The 13913-nt window shown below is 40.7% G+C and overlaps 2 protein-coding genes across 4 annotated transcripts in view; both read right to left on the bottom strand.

Annotated features, from left to right (window-relative positions):
- Positions 1-13913, bottom strand: part of GRM8 (glutamate metabotropic receptor 8) — a 775007-nt gene that overhangs the window by 543941 nt on the left and 217153 nt on the right. The window lies entirely within an intron of this gene.
- Positions 2002-4179, bottom strand: LOC117199769 (translation machinery-associated protein 7-like). The gene has a single exon (XM_049714492.1). The coding sequence runs from the start codon at positions 2566-2568 to the stop codon at positions 2326-2328; it is 243 nt and encodes an 80-aa protein (XP_049570449.1). The 5' UTR covers positions 2569-4179; the 3' UTR covers positions 2002-2325.

The following is a 13913-nucleotide window of genomic DNA, read 5'->3' as shown; positions in this document are numbered from 1 at the left end:
TCCTTTCCCTAACTAGACACATTGATTTGTCATGACGCTCCCACTTTGAAGGGTATTGTAAAGTCAGCTCTGGCCAGCCTGATCAAGAATCATTATACTGGCACATTCTACAATGTTGTTCACTGTAGCACAAATTTTACTGTAAAGTGTGCCCAATCTGATGCAGCTTTGAAGCCCAAACCCTTAGGATTTCAATCCTATCTCTAGAACATGCTGTTTTACCTGAAGCACGTTACCGAATCTACCTGAGTTTTGGTTTCCTGAATACCTACATTTTGTGAATATTAAATGAGATCCTTTAAAAAACAAACAGTCCACACAAAGGTCTACACGACTATAAGCCCTCTGCAAATATTATCTCCTTTCTCTTTTGCCCATTCCTATACTGCACTGCATTTGAAGAATTTTCATTAAGCTAGTAAAATCTGTTCCTACAGAACAGATCCCAACCTAATTAAGCATAACATGAAGAGAAGGTTTCTACTTAAATTCTGAAGCAAAGATACAACATACAGAACCTTAAATTCTGAAGCAAAAATTATCCACATACAGAGGGTGGTAAAAATCACTTGCACCCGTTTTTGGAATATCATGCAGACCATAAAAAGAATATTTTAAGGACCGTTTCCATTTTTGAAAGACTGAGTTAGTATTACGTAATGGCCAAATCATACATATGCCTCCTTGTCCTATAGACATGGGGTGGCGGATATGCCTGGGTACAGCCCTGAGCAGAAAGGGTTAAGAATGGAAGATGCTTCCTGATGAATATGTTTGCTCCCATCACCCTGTGACCCTTACATCCACAGCTGTCTGCCCCACAGCTGTCTGTCTCCCTCACCTTGGACCAGTCCAGAGATAAAGCAAATATCTCCTCAAGGAAAGCAGAGAGCCTCTCAGTTCTCCCTCTCTCCATCACCTCCCCGATGAGTCATCTCTCTGACTACTTCACTCCTTTAAGGGCAGTCTGGCAAGCAAGGGACAGTGAGAACAAAACATTTATAAGCAGGACCCTAGTGATAAAAACAGTAGCAATATTTATGGATACTGAGAATTAATTTCTTTTTCTTGCAGGAAATATGAGTGATCACGTTTCCTTGGCCAGTCTCAGAAATGTCAATTCATTTGTTTGTTAATACAAATGCATCGCCTCATTCGTTCTCTGACAGGAACGTTGAGAGGAGTGAGGCGGGGAGAGGAGAATCATTATGGTCACCCTATAATTATTCAGAGGATGTTTCACCTTATTTTATGTTAGAGTGGCCAAATTTGTATTATTTCTCTGTTGCCCTAATCATCATGATAAATCATGAAATAAGAATCTCAATGTCCAATTACCATTCAGAGTAGATACAGGAAAGGAATTAAAGCTTTCTTTCTAAGTGGAAGAAAGGGCAATTCCACAGAGCTTCCTCAGGGAATGTACACTGTGCTGAACAGTACATTATTGAAAAGAGATAAGCAATTGTGTGATGTACAATTGCCAACACTTTCTTGTCTTTCAACTCTAGTTCTAAGTGCTTACGAGGAATAATATCTTCACAGTTTTCAAAGGCTGCTACAGGAGAAAGCCACTTACACTCACATTCACAAGTATTGTAAATACAGCAGTTATTATTTAAAGAAGAGACACAGAGACAGAGACCAAGAGGGACAAAGAGACTGAAGTGTCTTTGAGTGACTGAAGTCTATTAGAGTGCCATGGCCAGGTTTCAACAAAACCCTGCCCTCAGCTCCAGGCTCAGGGCTCCCATACCTCACCAACTGCTTCTTTAAGGACCTCAAGCCGGAGAGCTACAGCAGAGGGAAATGTTTTTCTTCAAAGAAATGAACTTCTAAGAAATATAATAAGCCAAACCTAAACTCTTAAATTATTTTCTTTCTTTGGTAATTTTTCTTTTTCTGCTAATAAAGGTAGCAACTAAGTGATACTAACGTCCAGCAGGTCAACTGCATATGAGTCAATTTAGTCACTATAGCTGTAGGTGGTGTAAAAGAAACAAGGGAAGCAATCCGGTTGCTTGGACAGTTCAATCAATAAATCAAAGTGGTAACCCTGTGAAATTATACCTAAATTAAATATCCCAAAGTAGACTTTGTTTCGAAAAAGGCAACATCTATCTTATAATTTTTCTAGAAAATCTATTACCTGTCATGGTTTTTTTACAAAAGTTTATTCTTAAATGTACAATAGGTTCCAAGACAACATTTCATTCTAGCTATAGGTGGCAACAGATGTTATGGCAGGGAATCCAGATGTTTAACCCAGATGTTTAAACAGGAATGGAACTAAGGATCATCATTGCCTCAGGCACAAGGAACAGCTTAGTTTTTGCCAGATTTCTTAATTCCACCTGTGGCCAGGGGGCCTTTCCCCGCGGCCTTCGCTTTTAGCTCCTCAGGTTTCTTTTGCTCCTCCTTCTGTTTCTGCTTGAATGTCTTGTCTTCCTCGTCCATCTCCTTGGCATGCTTCTTGGGCTGCTTCAGGGACTTCTTCTTGCCACCTTTGCGGCCGACATGGCGTCTGCCGCCCCTTCCCCAGACCCTGCCACCGGATGTGGCTGTCATGGTATTTTAACACAGGGACGTCGGCTATTCACACAAAAACATTTTTAGAAAATAGATGAATTTAGCCCCACAGTTAATAATGTCTAGTTATTAAGTTTGATGGACTAAATCCCACCTTTTTTTTTTAAGGTAGGAAGTACAAGACTAGATTCAGATTAGAACAAATACTGCAAAATATAATGAAAAGATATGGACCATTTTTCTCTCCCCTGCTTTTGGAAGATTTTGTTGTTTCCTTCTATTCCAGCTTATAATTGAGTTCAATCTGATTAAAGTTTGTCCTCCAAACCTAAGTCCTATGTTTTAGGCAATTAATAATTGGCAACAAGCTTAAAACTGCACTTATGAGTTCTAACTCTTCTGTCTAGGAACTAGCTGGCTCACAGTCCAAATATGATAGTAATTAATAGTTAAAACTGTGTTTGGATCTTCTTAGAATAATACCACTTATTATCCTACTCTGCATTGATGTTTTTTCTTTTCTTTTTCCAACAGAAATTTTATTATGGATGCATAGACCACTGTATGGGAAATATCTGATTTCTAAGTAATCTTTGAAGGAGTAGTTCTTCAAGTATAGTTCCACTGTAACCTATAAGGATCTTCTAGATGTTTGGAGGATTAGTCCAAACTCTAATTCATTAAAAAATATTTAAAGTATAGCTGACTCACTTTGTTATAAAGCAGAAACTAACACACCACTGTAAAGCAATTATATTCCAAAAGAGATGTTAAAAAAATATATTTAAAGTATAGAATACAGTTTCTACTGCAAATGACACTTTCTAATATAAAATACAAAAATGAAAAAAAGAATACTATAATGACTCTTTACCCAACCCAAAGCACCCTCACCCACCTTTGGCATGGGAAAGAGAGAGGAAGAGGCTGGGGGGGAGGGGAGTCCTGGGGTCAGGGGAGAGCAAAGGATTTGGTCACTGGCAAAAAGGCAAGCAAGAATAGATCAAAATCAGTTTCCAAGATCATTTCTTCTAGGAAGCAGCATGTGAACCAGGAAAAAAGACATCAGCGACCGAGGCATTTTTACTAGTCAATAAAATCCCATTGATTTTATTGCAAGAATATTACACCTTTCTATACATTTTTATTTCACCAATCACCTAAATTTTACAGCTTTTTATAACACCTAAAAGGCAATGTAGTATAGTGACCTGAGTTCAAAACCTAACTCTCCCACTTAATTTCTCTAAGCCTCAGTTTCCCCACCTATAAAACGGGAATAATAATATCTATAATATGAAAACATGTTTTTAAGTGCCTTGCAAAAAGCCTGCCATGAGGTAGGCACTCAATTCATGGCAATAACATAATGTATTAGATATAAAAATATTAACTGATTTCTAGAAGCCCACCTGTGCCCTTATTTTTGCATGTGCTACCATTTGAGTAGTTGCACAATTTCACTTAAAGGATATTTTTTTCTAATACTCAGAAGGAATACTTCTTTTATGTTTCAGCCTTACTTTGGTTTTCCAAACTATTTTCTTCATAACAGGCTTTCTCTGCTTTCATCGTGAATTTTTTCTTTATTTAGAATAAAAAATAAATGTTTATGAATTATTTATAGTTTCTTATTATGGCAAAACATATATATATATATATATATATATATATATATTTTTTTTTTTTTTTTTTTTTGGCGGTACACGGGCCTCTCACTGTTGTGGCCTCTCCCGTTGCGGAGCACAGGCTCCAGACGCGCAGGCTCACCGGCCATGGCTCACGGGCCCAGCCACTCGGCGGCATGTGGGATCTTCCCGGACCAGGGCACGAACCCGTGTCCCCTGCACTGGCAGGCGGACTCTCAACCACTGCGCCACCAGGGAAGCCAGCAAAACATATTTTTAAGTCTTCGTTATCAGTTTGTGCCAACAACCCTCATGCTGTTTGGAGAATGGCATAGTATGTGCAAAGGGGACAAACACTGAGAATACTTTCTACCTATACCGAAAAAAGATAAGTTAATTTCTAAGCCTGGAAACGCGTTTTTAAATCAGAAATTTCTCTTTCCAAATATTCACAATAACTGGTCATCTTCTGAAATCTAAAACCATGATTATTTCTCCTTTAAGTTTTAAACTATTAATTTTACATTTCGAAGGAATGTTTGCTCAGAAGCAAAAGGCTTTGATCATTTCATCAAGTAAAACCTGTAAAATTGATTTCATGGAGACAGACCAAAACACTCTCCTTGGCTGACAAAAAATTTCCAATTTAAATCCGTGGTCATCCCTCATTCAACGTTTGCACAGCTCCACGGAATCTTGTTTGCTTATTGAAGCAAGGCCCTCCATAAAGAGTGGGTCCCAGTGTGTTTTTTCTCTATACCATAACATTTCAGCCTATTAAAACCCATAACATCTGAAGGGCATTTTAGAAAATGATTTGGTAATTTTTCTGAGATGTATTCCTGACAATGCCTGTGACTTCAAAATATCTCTGCAACTAGAGAAGAATATGTCAAGTGCTCCTTTTGATACGAAAGTCTGTAAATAAAGTAGTTGTTTACAAAGATGGAATTTAGTCAAATATGGAATTGGTTTTAAATCACTGCATGGCTGAACGTTTGCTTGACTAAGCTGATAGCTTGTCAAGTCTTATATTTGGTTATTAACAGCTGCCATTTCTTCTACAGTATTTCTGGTGCATATTCCTGTGAGGATTAAATAAGGTAAGAGTAATTAACATGCCCAGCACAGGGCGTGGCACAGAGTAAGCGCTCAATACATGGCAGCTGTTAATATTTTAATAGCAATTATTTTACAAGTGCTATTGAACTGAAAGAGAAAGAAAGTGACCTATCCAGCATTGGCCAGCAGGAGTTTCCAGTGTTTCCTTGATCTTTTCTCTAATCATCATTACTGATGACCCCAACAACTGAGATTTAATACTTTTTTGTCTCTTTCAACTGAGAAAATAGAGAGAGTTGCTGTTGAATTGGTCTCCCTGCTTCGACTCCTGCCCTCATTCTCCCTATTCTCCACACAGCACTCACGTCATCTCACATACATCAGACCACATCCCTCTCCTGAATGAACCCTCCAAAGACTTAACTTCACATGGAGAATAAAACCCAACTTTGTCCTGTGGGCATGACGCCTCCCAGGAACTAATCCATGGTCTTGTCTCATGCCATGTCTTCCCCACTTCCAGTCAAACTGTCCTTTTTTCTGTTCCTTGCCTTGTCCAAGCCTGTTCCCACCTCAGGGCCTTAGCACCTGCTGTTGCCTTTGCCTACAAAGCTCACTACCTGTTATCTCTTCCCACAAACTCTTCAGCTCAAAGCCTACATCCTCAGGGCAATGCCCCCCACCCCATGCCTAGAAAAGCATCTCAGTCCTGCCATCCCATTGCCCCCCCGTCTGGCTCTAGTACCCATTCAATTGTATTTCCTTCACTTCTCCTTATGACTCTTTTTTTATGTAACCAATTTCTGGAGAAATCTCCACTTACTGGGATATAAATACGAAAGAGCGTCCCTAACAGTGCCATGTCAACCCCCCTTTCTCGAGAAGAAATCGGTCCTTTATGGCATCTTGGCCAAAATCCATAGCTTCTCAGCCACCCGTGGTTGAGAGCTGTCTCACTTTGGTCTTTAAGACTTAAGCCTCTTCATTTGCAAATACTACTCATCTCAAAGCTAATTCAAAGCTACTCTCTTCCCCGCCCCCATCACAGGCTAGACCATAGGGTCTTATGGGAGAGACTGGAGTGAAATCCACTATGTTTACACACTTTTCTTTCTTTCAGTTCCCTCACTCTTCTGCTGCCAGACACTGGACTCTCAGAGAACCTCAGTCTCACCCACCACACCCAGGAGAAGGAAGTTAGTCTCTCTCTCTTTCTCTCTCCTATTTTGTTTGACTTTTGGAGTATGACAGCATTTTCCCCCATCCTCATCCCCACCAGAGCATGAGTTTTTAGTTCCACTATGTGCTACTTCAGGGATCAAGAGCTGCCTCCTCTTTAGGGACTTCCCTGGTGGTCCAGTGGTTAAGACTCTACCTTCCAATGCAGGGGATGCAGGTTCGATCCCTGGTCAGGGAGCTAAGGTCCCACATGCCATGCAGTGCAGCCAAAAATAATAATAATAATAAAATAAGAGTCCTCTTCAGTTCACCGGTCCATCTGTTCATTCATTCACATGAGCAACCATGTGTTAAGCATTTGGTATGTTCCCCAGGGCTGCGGCGGGCATACATGTAAACATTTCTCTGAGTCTCCTGTACCTTCAACATTTACCTCTTTTTTCTCTTGCAAGTCACGTACAGCTCAGTGGCAGTCAATATCCTTTCCAAAGACAGTCCACAAGATAGCTGCCCAGGAGCAAACTCTATTATCTCTGTTTAGCCAAATCTCTGTAATTCTGAAAAATAGAGGAGCTAGGATTGCCCTCAGTAGAAACGGCTATAGCTGCTTTCACTCAGCAATTAAAATCATATCAATTCTCGACAACTCTGAGAGACGGAGCCTCCTGTCAGATAAGCTATCATTTTTTTAATAGACTTTAATTTTCAGAGAAGTTTTAGGTCTACAGCAAAATTGAGCCGAAAGTACAGAGAGTTCTCATAGAGACACACAGACACAACCTCCGCCACTATCATCGAAGAGAACTTTTTATGTGCCTGGACATGCATTGGTGGTAAAGGTTTTCTCTGTCTTATTGTGATTCAGGATGGTTCTAATGAATCTGCTGAGATGAGAAGTGGGGTTTTCTGAGGGAAACACTCTTCCCCCTACCTTTCCAGGAGAGCAGCCACGGTACCTCTGCCTTTTCCCAAGTTAAGAGCCCCAAGACTTGGTCCAGTTCCTGTACCCAGCTACTCCCCAAATACTGCAAGTGGAGCCAACCTAACTACTGGAGGCTTCGTGCTCCCCATCTTATCAGCTGCCACTAACCAGCATGGCGTAAACATTGCCCCCTCTCCCCAGCCACACCACGCTCCCCTGTCCTGGATTCTTCCAGTGGACCTCTGGGCTCTGCCTTTAGACACATGTCCTTTCATCTTCAAGGGTACAGATCAAATACTCACTTCTTACTCTCTTTAGAGAGAAGTCAGGGATGCAGCCTCACTGCTAGGCTCCACGAATATTCTCCAAAACTTCTCCTGCTCTACTCCAGAGACAGCATCAAAAAAGACCTACAGATTCTACCAGGGAATGAGATGCTACTCCACCATTCTGGAGACAGCCCCAGGGTCGGTTCACTCTAAGCCCTACTCACCTAGCTCCAAGGAAGGGAAAGGCCCTCCTACCTCTCTGTCACAGGGAGGGAAGGGAATAGCCAAGCTCTGAATAGGCATCGCCAAAATGCTGACTCCTACCACTTTCAGCCTCCTTACATTGGCTGGTGAGAGTGGGTGTAGTGGTAAAGCTCATTCTTATTTGGTGCCTCTCAGAAGCACTGCAGGAGGGCTGTTCCCGGGGCTAGCAGCACCTTGAACACAGAGTCGCACTGAGTTCTTCAGGTCCTCAGCTTTGAGCTGAAGCTCCAATTCCAGGACTAAGGGGGAAAATACCACTGCCATGTAATGCTTTACTCTCTGTCGGTCTCAACTCGCTCCTTTGTTACTCTCCACCATCTCGGTCTACCCTCAGCACCCAGAAAAGCATTGGACACTTAGTAGGTGCTCATTAAAGATTTGTTAAGTGAATCCTGTTTTGAACGCTTCTAAAACAAGAAGTTACATCATAATGAAGCCCATTACATACTGAGGAGCCCTAGTGGTTTGAAATCAAGAGAATGTTTATCCATTTTATGTATCTCTGCCCAATACAACAATAGAATAACCCCTTTTTTTTCTTCATAGCATCCCTTTCAAATGTTCCCAGATAGAGATGACGACCCTGACTCCTTTTCTTCTCCAGGGTTCTCATGCCCCATGGTTTCCAGACCTGCACTGACCATCTTGGTTGCCTTTCTTTGAAGCACTAATAGCGTGTTTAAGAAGTGCTCTACCAGTGATAAGCAGTCGGACTAGCACTTCCTCAGAGTTGGACCCTCCTTTTCTGTTAACGCAGCTGCACTTGCATTAGGATTTGGGTATTTGCTGTGTGGGGTTAATTTTTTCAGCAGAGGATCTACATAGTTGGCTCACGTTAAATGTATGGTCAACAGACCTCAGATTCCTTTCTATGGATGGACAAATGTCACACCTTCCTCTCCTACACTGGCTTAAGTGACTTTTTCACATGTAAATGTTGAATCTTACATTTAGCTCTGTAACATTTCTCCCTTTTGTTTTTGCCCTTTTGTTCCAGTCTCCGGAGGTTTGTTTTTAATCTTGATATCCTACTGACGTATTCAAGTTGTTATTACCTGCAATATGACAAACACATTTGCAATGTCTTCACTTAGACAATTGTTTTCAGTGACCTGCAGAGAATGGAACCAAATCAGAGCCTTGGGGTGTTCTAGGGACATCCATTTGGACTGGCACTTTTTGCATATGGCCGCTCACCCAACTGCAAATCCACCTAAATCTGCCTAATGTTGCCCTCTTGCAGCCCACATTCTAATCCCTGCCACCACCTTTGTTTTTATAAAACTCTAGAGCTTTTAAGAAATACTCTGGAGGGCTTCCTTGGTGGTGCAGTGGTTAAGAATCTGCCTGCCAATGCAGGGGACATGGGTTCGAGCCCTGGTCCAGGTCCACATGCCGCAGAGCAACTGTGGCGCAGAGCTCGTGCGCCACAACTACTGAGCCTGCGAGCCACAACTACTGAAGCCCACGCGCCTAGAGCCTGTGCTCCACAACAAGAGCAGCCACCACAATAAGCCCATGCACTGCAACGAAGAGTAGCCCCCACTCGCCTCAACTAGAGAAAGCCCACGCACAGCAACAAAAACCCAACATAGCCAAAAATAAATAAATAAAATAAATTTATAAAAAAGAATACTCTGGAGAAATAAAAATATGACATCTACAACAGTCCCATGATCTATAGATAAGATCACCTTATTCTTGAAGGTATGTTTATGTTAGTATGATATATAGATAGTTTGCTTCCTTTCCTCATAAAAACAACTAGTGAATTATTTTATAAATTATCAGATTATCCTGATTAACATCGATATGGTTGTTCTAATTTTTCAAAATTCTTTATATCATTTTTGAAAATCTGGCTACCTATCCATCTTCAGGCTCCTCTTAAGCTCCATAAATGCCTGCAAAACATCCCCAACCTGCCCCCCCATTTCCAGTGTCAAATCTTCACATTCCTTTAGTATTGGGGAAGTCCTATGTCTGAGCCCAGAGCACTGACAATGCCTAGATTTTCTTCTATTACCTCCTCATCTCTTTTAGAAATTGTATCATCTCAGACTGCCATGACAAAATACCACAGCCTGGGTAGCTTAAACAACAGAAATTTATTTTTTTCACAGTTCTGGAGGCTGGAAGCCCCAGATCACGGTGCCAGCACAGTTGGGTTCTGGTGAGGACTCTCTTCCTAGCTTACAAATAGCATGTGTCCTCACATGGCAGAAAGAGATAGAAGCAGAGCAAGCTCTCTGGCATCTCTTCTTATAAGGGCACTAATCCCATCATGAGGGCCCCACCCTCATGACCTCATCTAAACCTAATTATCCCCCAAAGACCCCTCCTCCAAATACCATTACACTAAGAGTTAGGGTTTCAACCTATGGATCTTGGAGGGATATAATTCAGTGCATAGCAGGAATTAACTAGTTGGTCATATTATTATTTTTTTTCTTTTTTTTTTTTTTTTGCGGTATGCGGGCCTCTCACTGTTGTGGCCTCTCCCATTGCGAAGCACAGACTCCAGACGCACAGGCTCAGTGGCCATGGCTCACGGGCCCAGCCACTTCGCAGCATGTGGGATCTTCCCGGACCGGGGCACGAACCCGTGTCCCCTGCAACGGCAGGCAGACTCCCAACCACTGTGCCACTAGGGAAGCCCGGTCATATTATTTATACTACTTGTCCTGCCCTTTTCCAATTTGAAGATTATTTGTTCTGCTGGAAAGGATGAAATAGAAGAAAATTAAGATTGAGTTTTCTTCCTTTTCTCCATAATCTATCCTATAATACCATCCTCTCTAATTAGAGAGCCTAGTTTTTCATTATTTCTTATTCCAAATTTAAATCTTGAAAAAAAATTTTATAGTCCAGCATTTTCAGAGCTACAGTTTCAAGAGTCCAGAATTGTGAGCCCTTCTTGACATCACTGGGCTCCTGCTAGGAACTTAGTCCTCACAGACATGCTCTAACAGATCTCTCACACTTTTCCTTTGGCATTTCACCTAATCGTGCATCCCTACTTGCCCCAAGATTCCTGCCTGGCAAACCTATCACATTCAATTCATTTGCATTGTTGGTTTACTGGCCTCTAGCAGCATTTCAGAAAGGCATTGCTCCACCCCTGCTCATCACCCACTCAGGATGCACTCTCTGCAAGAGCTGAGTTCTGCAGGCCACCACCAAAGAACACTCTTCCTGCCATCTTTCTAGCAATGCTCCTTAAAGAAAATCGAAGCCCTGTACTTTGGAAAGGTTCATTTACAGCCTCAATTTGGGGTACTCAAAAAAAATCAATAGCAATCTTAATTCCCACTGGAGATAAATAGCTCAAATCTGTAACTATGCATGAACATGGGAAATTTAAGAAAATATAAAAAGACTGGTTAGCCCTCAAATCATCCATTCCCTTCTCAGAACTCCACTTTTCCCAAACTGGACGGCATCCAGATTTGGGTATGAGAGGGGATGAGAGAAATAGCTGTGGTTTTCTTCTATAAGGAGGATAAGAGTGTTCTATTTTTAAATTTTGCTTTTGCTTTTTGTTGTTTTATTTCTACCGAAGGCTGAAGTGAGGAAGATTTTTACTGTACAATCTGGAGAGCTTTTATCCAAAACTTCTCTCAAAGGCCATTCTAAATATCCCTAATCAGTGGGTCTTTAGAAATTGCCTTAAGGTCTTTCTTTTCTTGAGTTTTGACAATAGGGTAACTTGTTTTAATTATATTTTCTTGACCACAGTAAAAATAAATATTTTTTTACCTGTGAATTGTCTCTACACATGTTTGTGCTTTTATCTGTTAGTGTGATACCATCACACTAACTCTTAGTGTGATTGTATTTGAAGGAGGGGGCCTTTGGGAGATAATTAGGTTTAGCTGAGGTCATGAGGGCAGGACCCTCATGATGGGATTAGTGCCCTTATAAGAAGAGATACCAGAGAGCTTGCTCTGCTTCTATCTCTTTCTGCCATGTGAGGACACATGCTATTTGCATGTGTTTTTTAATTGATCATAAAGATTATTTATATTCACTAACTCTCTGTTTGGTATATGTATGTGATTTTTGTCTCCTAGCCTGTTCCTTGTCTTTTGACTTTTTTTAAACAATGTTTTCCCCACCTAAAAATTGTAAAAATATTCTTCTATGTCAACTTCAAATTATTTTAACCTATAGAACTGAGTAACATATGCTTTGATCCAATAGAAAAAGCAATATACTCTTTCTTCAGCCTCACCTTCTCTGGCCTAAGAATCTTAAACCTTTTATTTTTTTCCAGTTTTCTTCCCAGGGTTCTATATTTTAAGCCTTATATCATCCTGGAGACTTACTCCAAATAATCTCCATGGCCTTTGTATCAGATTTTAACACTTGTATCTCTAATAATATTAATTGTAACTGTAATAATAGCAATATCTAATCATCTACTGAACAGCTATTATGGACCATGGACTGATCTGGTTATTTTATCTGCACCACCTCATTGAAGCCTTATAAAAACTTCATTTTATATATGAAGAAACTCAAGATCAAAGAAGTGAAGTAGTTTGCCCAAGGTTGTACAAGCCATAAATGCTAGAACCAGAATTTAAACCTGGGAACTTGGGTTTTCTGTCTCTGAAACCCATGTGCATAATCATGGCATTTTAGTGAGTATGAAAAAAGCGTGCACATTTCTCCCACAAACCTCTGGCTAGAAGGGACTTTCCTAAACACTAAACCACAACTTCTAAGTTTTAGGAAGTATAGTACTGATGACCCACAGAATAATTCTCCCTCATATAAATTCTGGACACATACATTAAAAAGAATAGACTCCATTAATAATGAAAGCTAAAATCACATGTGTAAACACATTGCTTTTAATCTATTCAATTATTTCCCCATAAGTACTAACAGTGCATCACAAATTATGCTGTCTAGAAGACATACCACAAAACTTAAATCTTGGAAGATTCATTGCCATGGTTTAATGGAATAGTTTTCTGAGGGAATGAAAATTTTGAACCTCCGAGATGGAATGTCCCTATCCACTGTTTCCTCATTCTGTTAATCAAATCGGAGATGGACACAGAAGGCAAACTACACAGGGACATAGCTGTATAATTAATTTGCACGTCTCTTCAGCAGTTACATATAAATATAGTTTCTTCTCATGCACTTTAATTCAGTAGTTGCAAACTGGTAATGCTCAGTAGCCAAAATCAGCCTGCCCAAAAGCCTTAATTGTTCTACGCAAATGAGTGTACCTTCTCCAGTTTGCCACAAGCACTACTATTCCCTATTGTATCACAACTGGCCTGATGCGATACATTTACATACCTGGTCCCTCCTCCAGAGGCATTTGAGTTTATAGTCACTGAATTGATCACGTGATTGCAAAGATAGTGAGACAAAAGCCCATATTAGAGACCTTATAATCTGAGCCTACTACAGGCATACTGTCCCTGAAATAAACTTAACAGGTAAAGCCACTATCCCAACTGTACAATCGATCGTCACTCTGCTATCCTAACCCTAATTCTCCCTGCTCCTTCTCCTTTCTTTCTCCCTACCAAGCCCAAAATAGCAAGGTTTATAGGTGTACTTGCTGTTGACTCAAGCTCAGACCAGGAGGCTGCACAGTTAGATTACAAAATTTGTTACGCAATCTACATCACAAAGGTACATCCCTGACCTTCCATAAATCCAGTATTTTCACTGTGCGGTGCATAGTACTAGCTCCAGGGGATAAAAGCAAAATTGCACTCACTTCATCCCTCGAATAACCTTGAACACTGCTGTAGAGTGGATCATGGAGACAAAATTGGATTTTTGGAAAAGAACTGAATATCCTAAAATTAGCACTACTGTAAGAAAGCCCGTAAAACTCTGAACTTTCACTCCAGTCATTTTAAAAGTGCTTGGATAGGACGGGCATGGGGAAAAAAAATCTGCAGAGCTTTGAAAGCAGAACCTAGGTGGTTATGGTCATAAACTAAAGCAGCTTGGTTTAGATCAGTTTCCAGTGAAGAGCCAGGCAAAGAACTTCAGCCTTCAAAAAGAGATTTCAAATATATCTTT

Source organism: Orcinus orca, chromosome 9 (genome assembly GCF_937001465.1).
Source record: "Orcinus orca chromosome 9, mOrcOrc1.1, whole genome shotgun sequence".
Lineage (NCBI taxonomy): Eukaryota > Metazoa > Chordata > Mammalia > Artiodactyla > Delphinidae > Orcinus > Orcinus orca.
Note: the sequence above shows the minus strand (reverse complement) of the source record. Positions and strands in the feature narration are given on the sequence as shown.

What these genes read in the sequence shown, in the direction of transcription:
- LOC117199769 (XM_049714492.1), bottom strand. Translation starts at nt 2,568, where the DNA reads ATGACAGCCACATCCGGTGGCAGGGTCTGGGGAAGGGGCGGCAGACGC.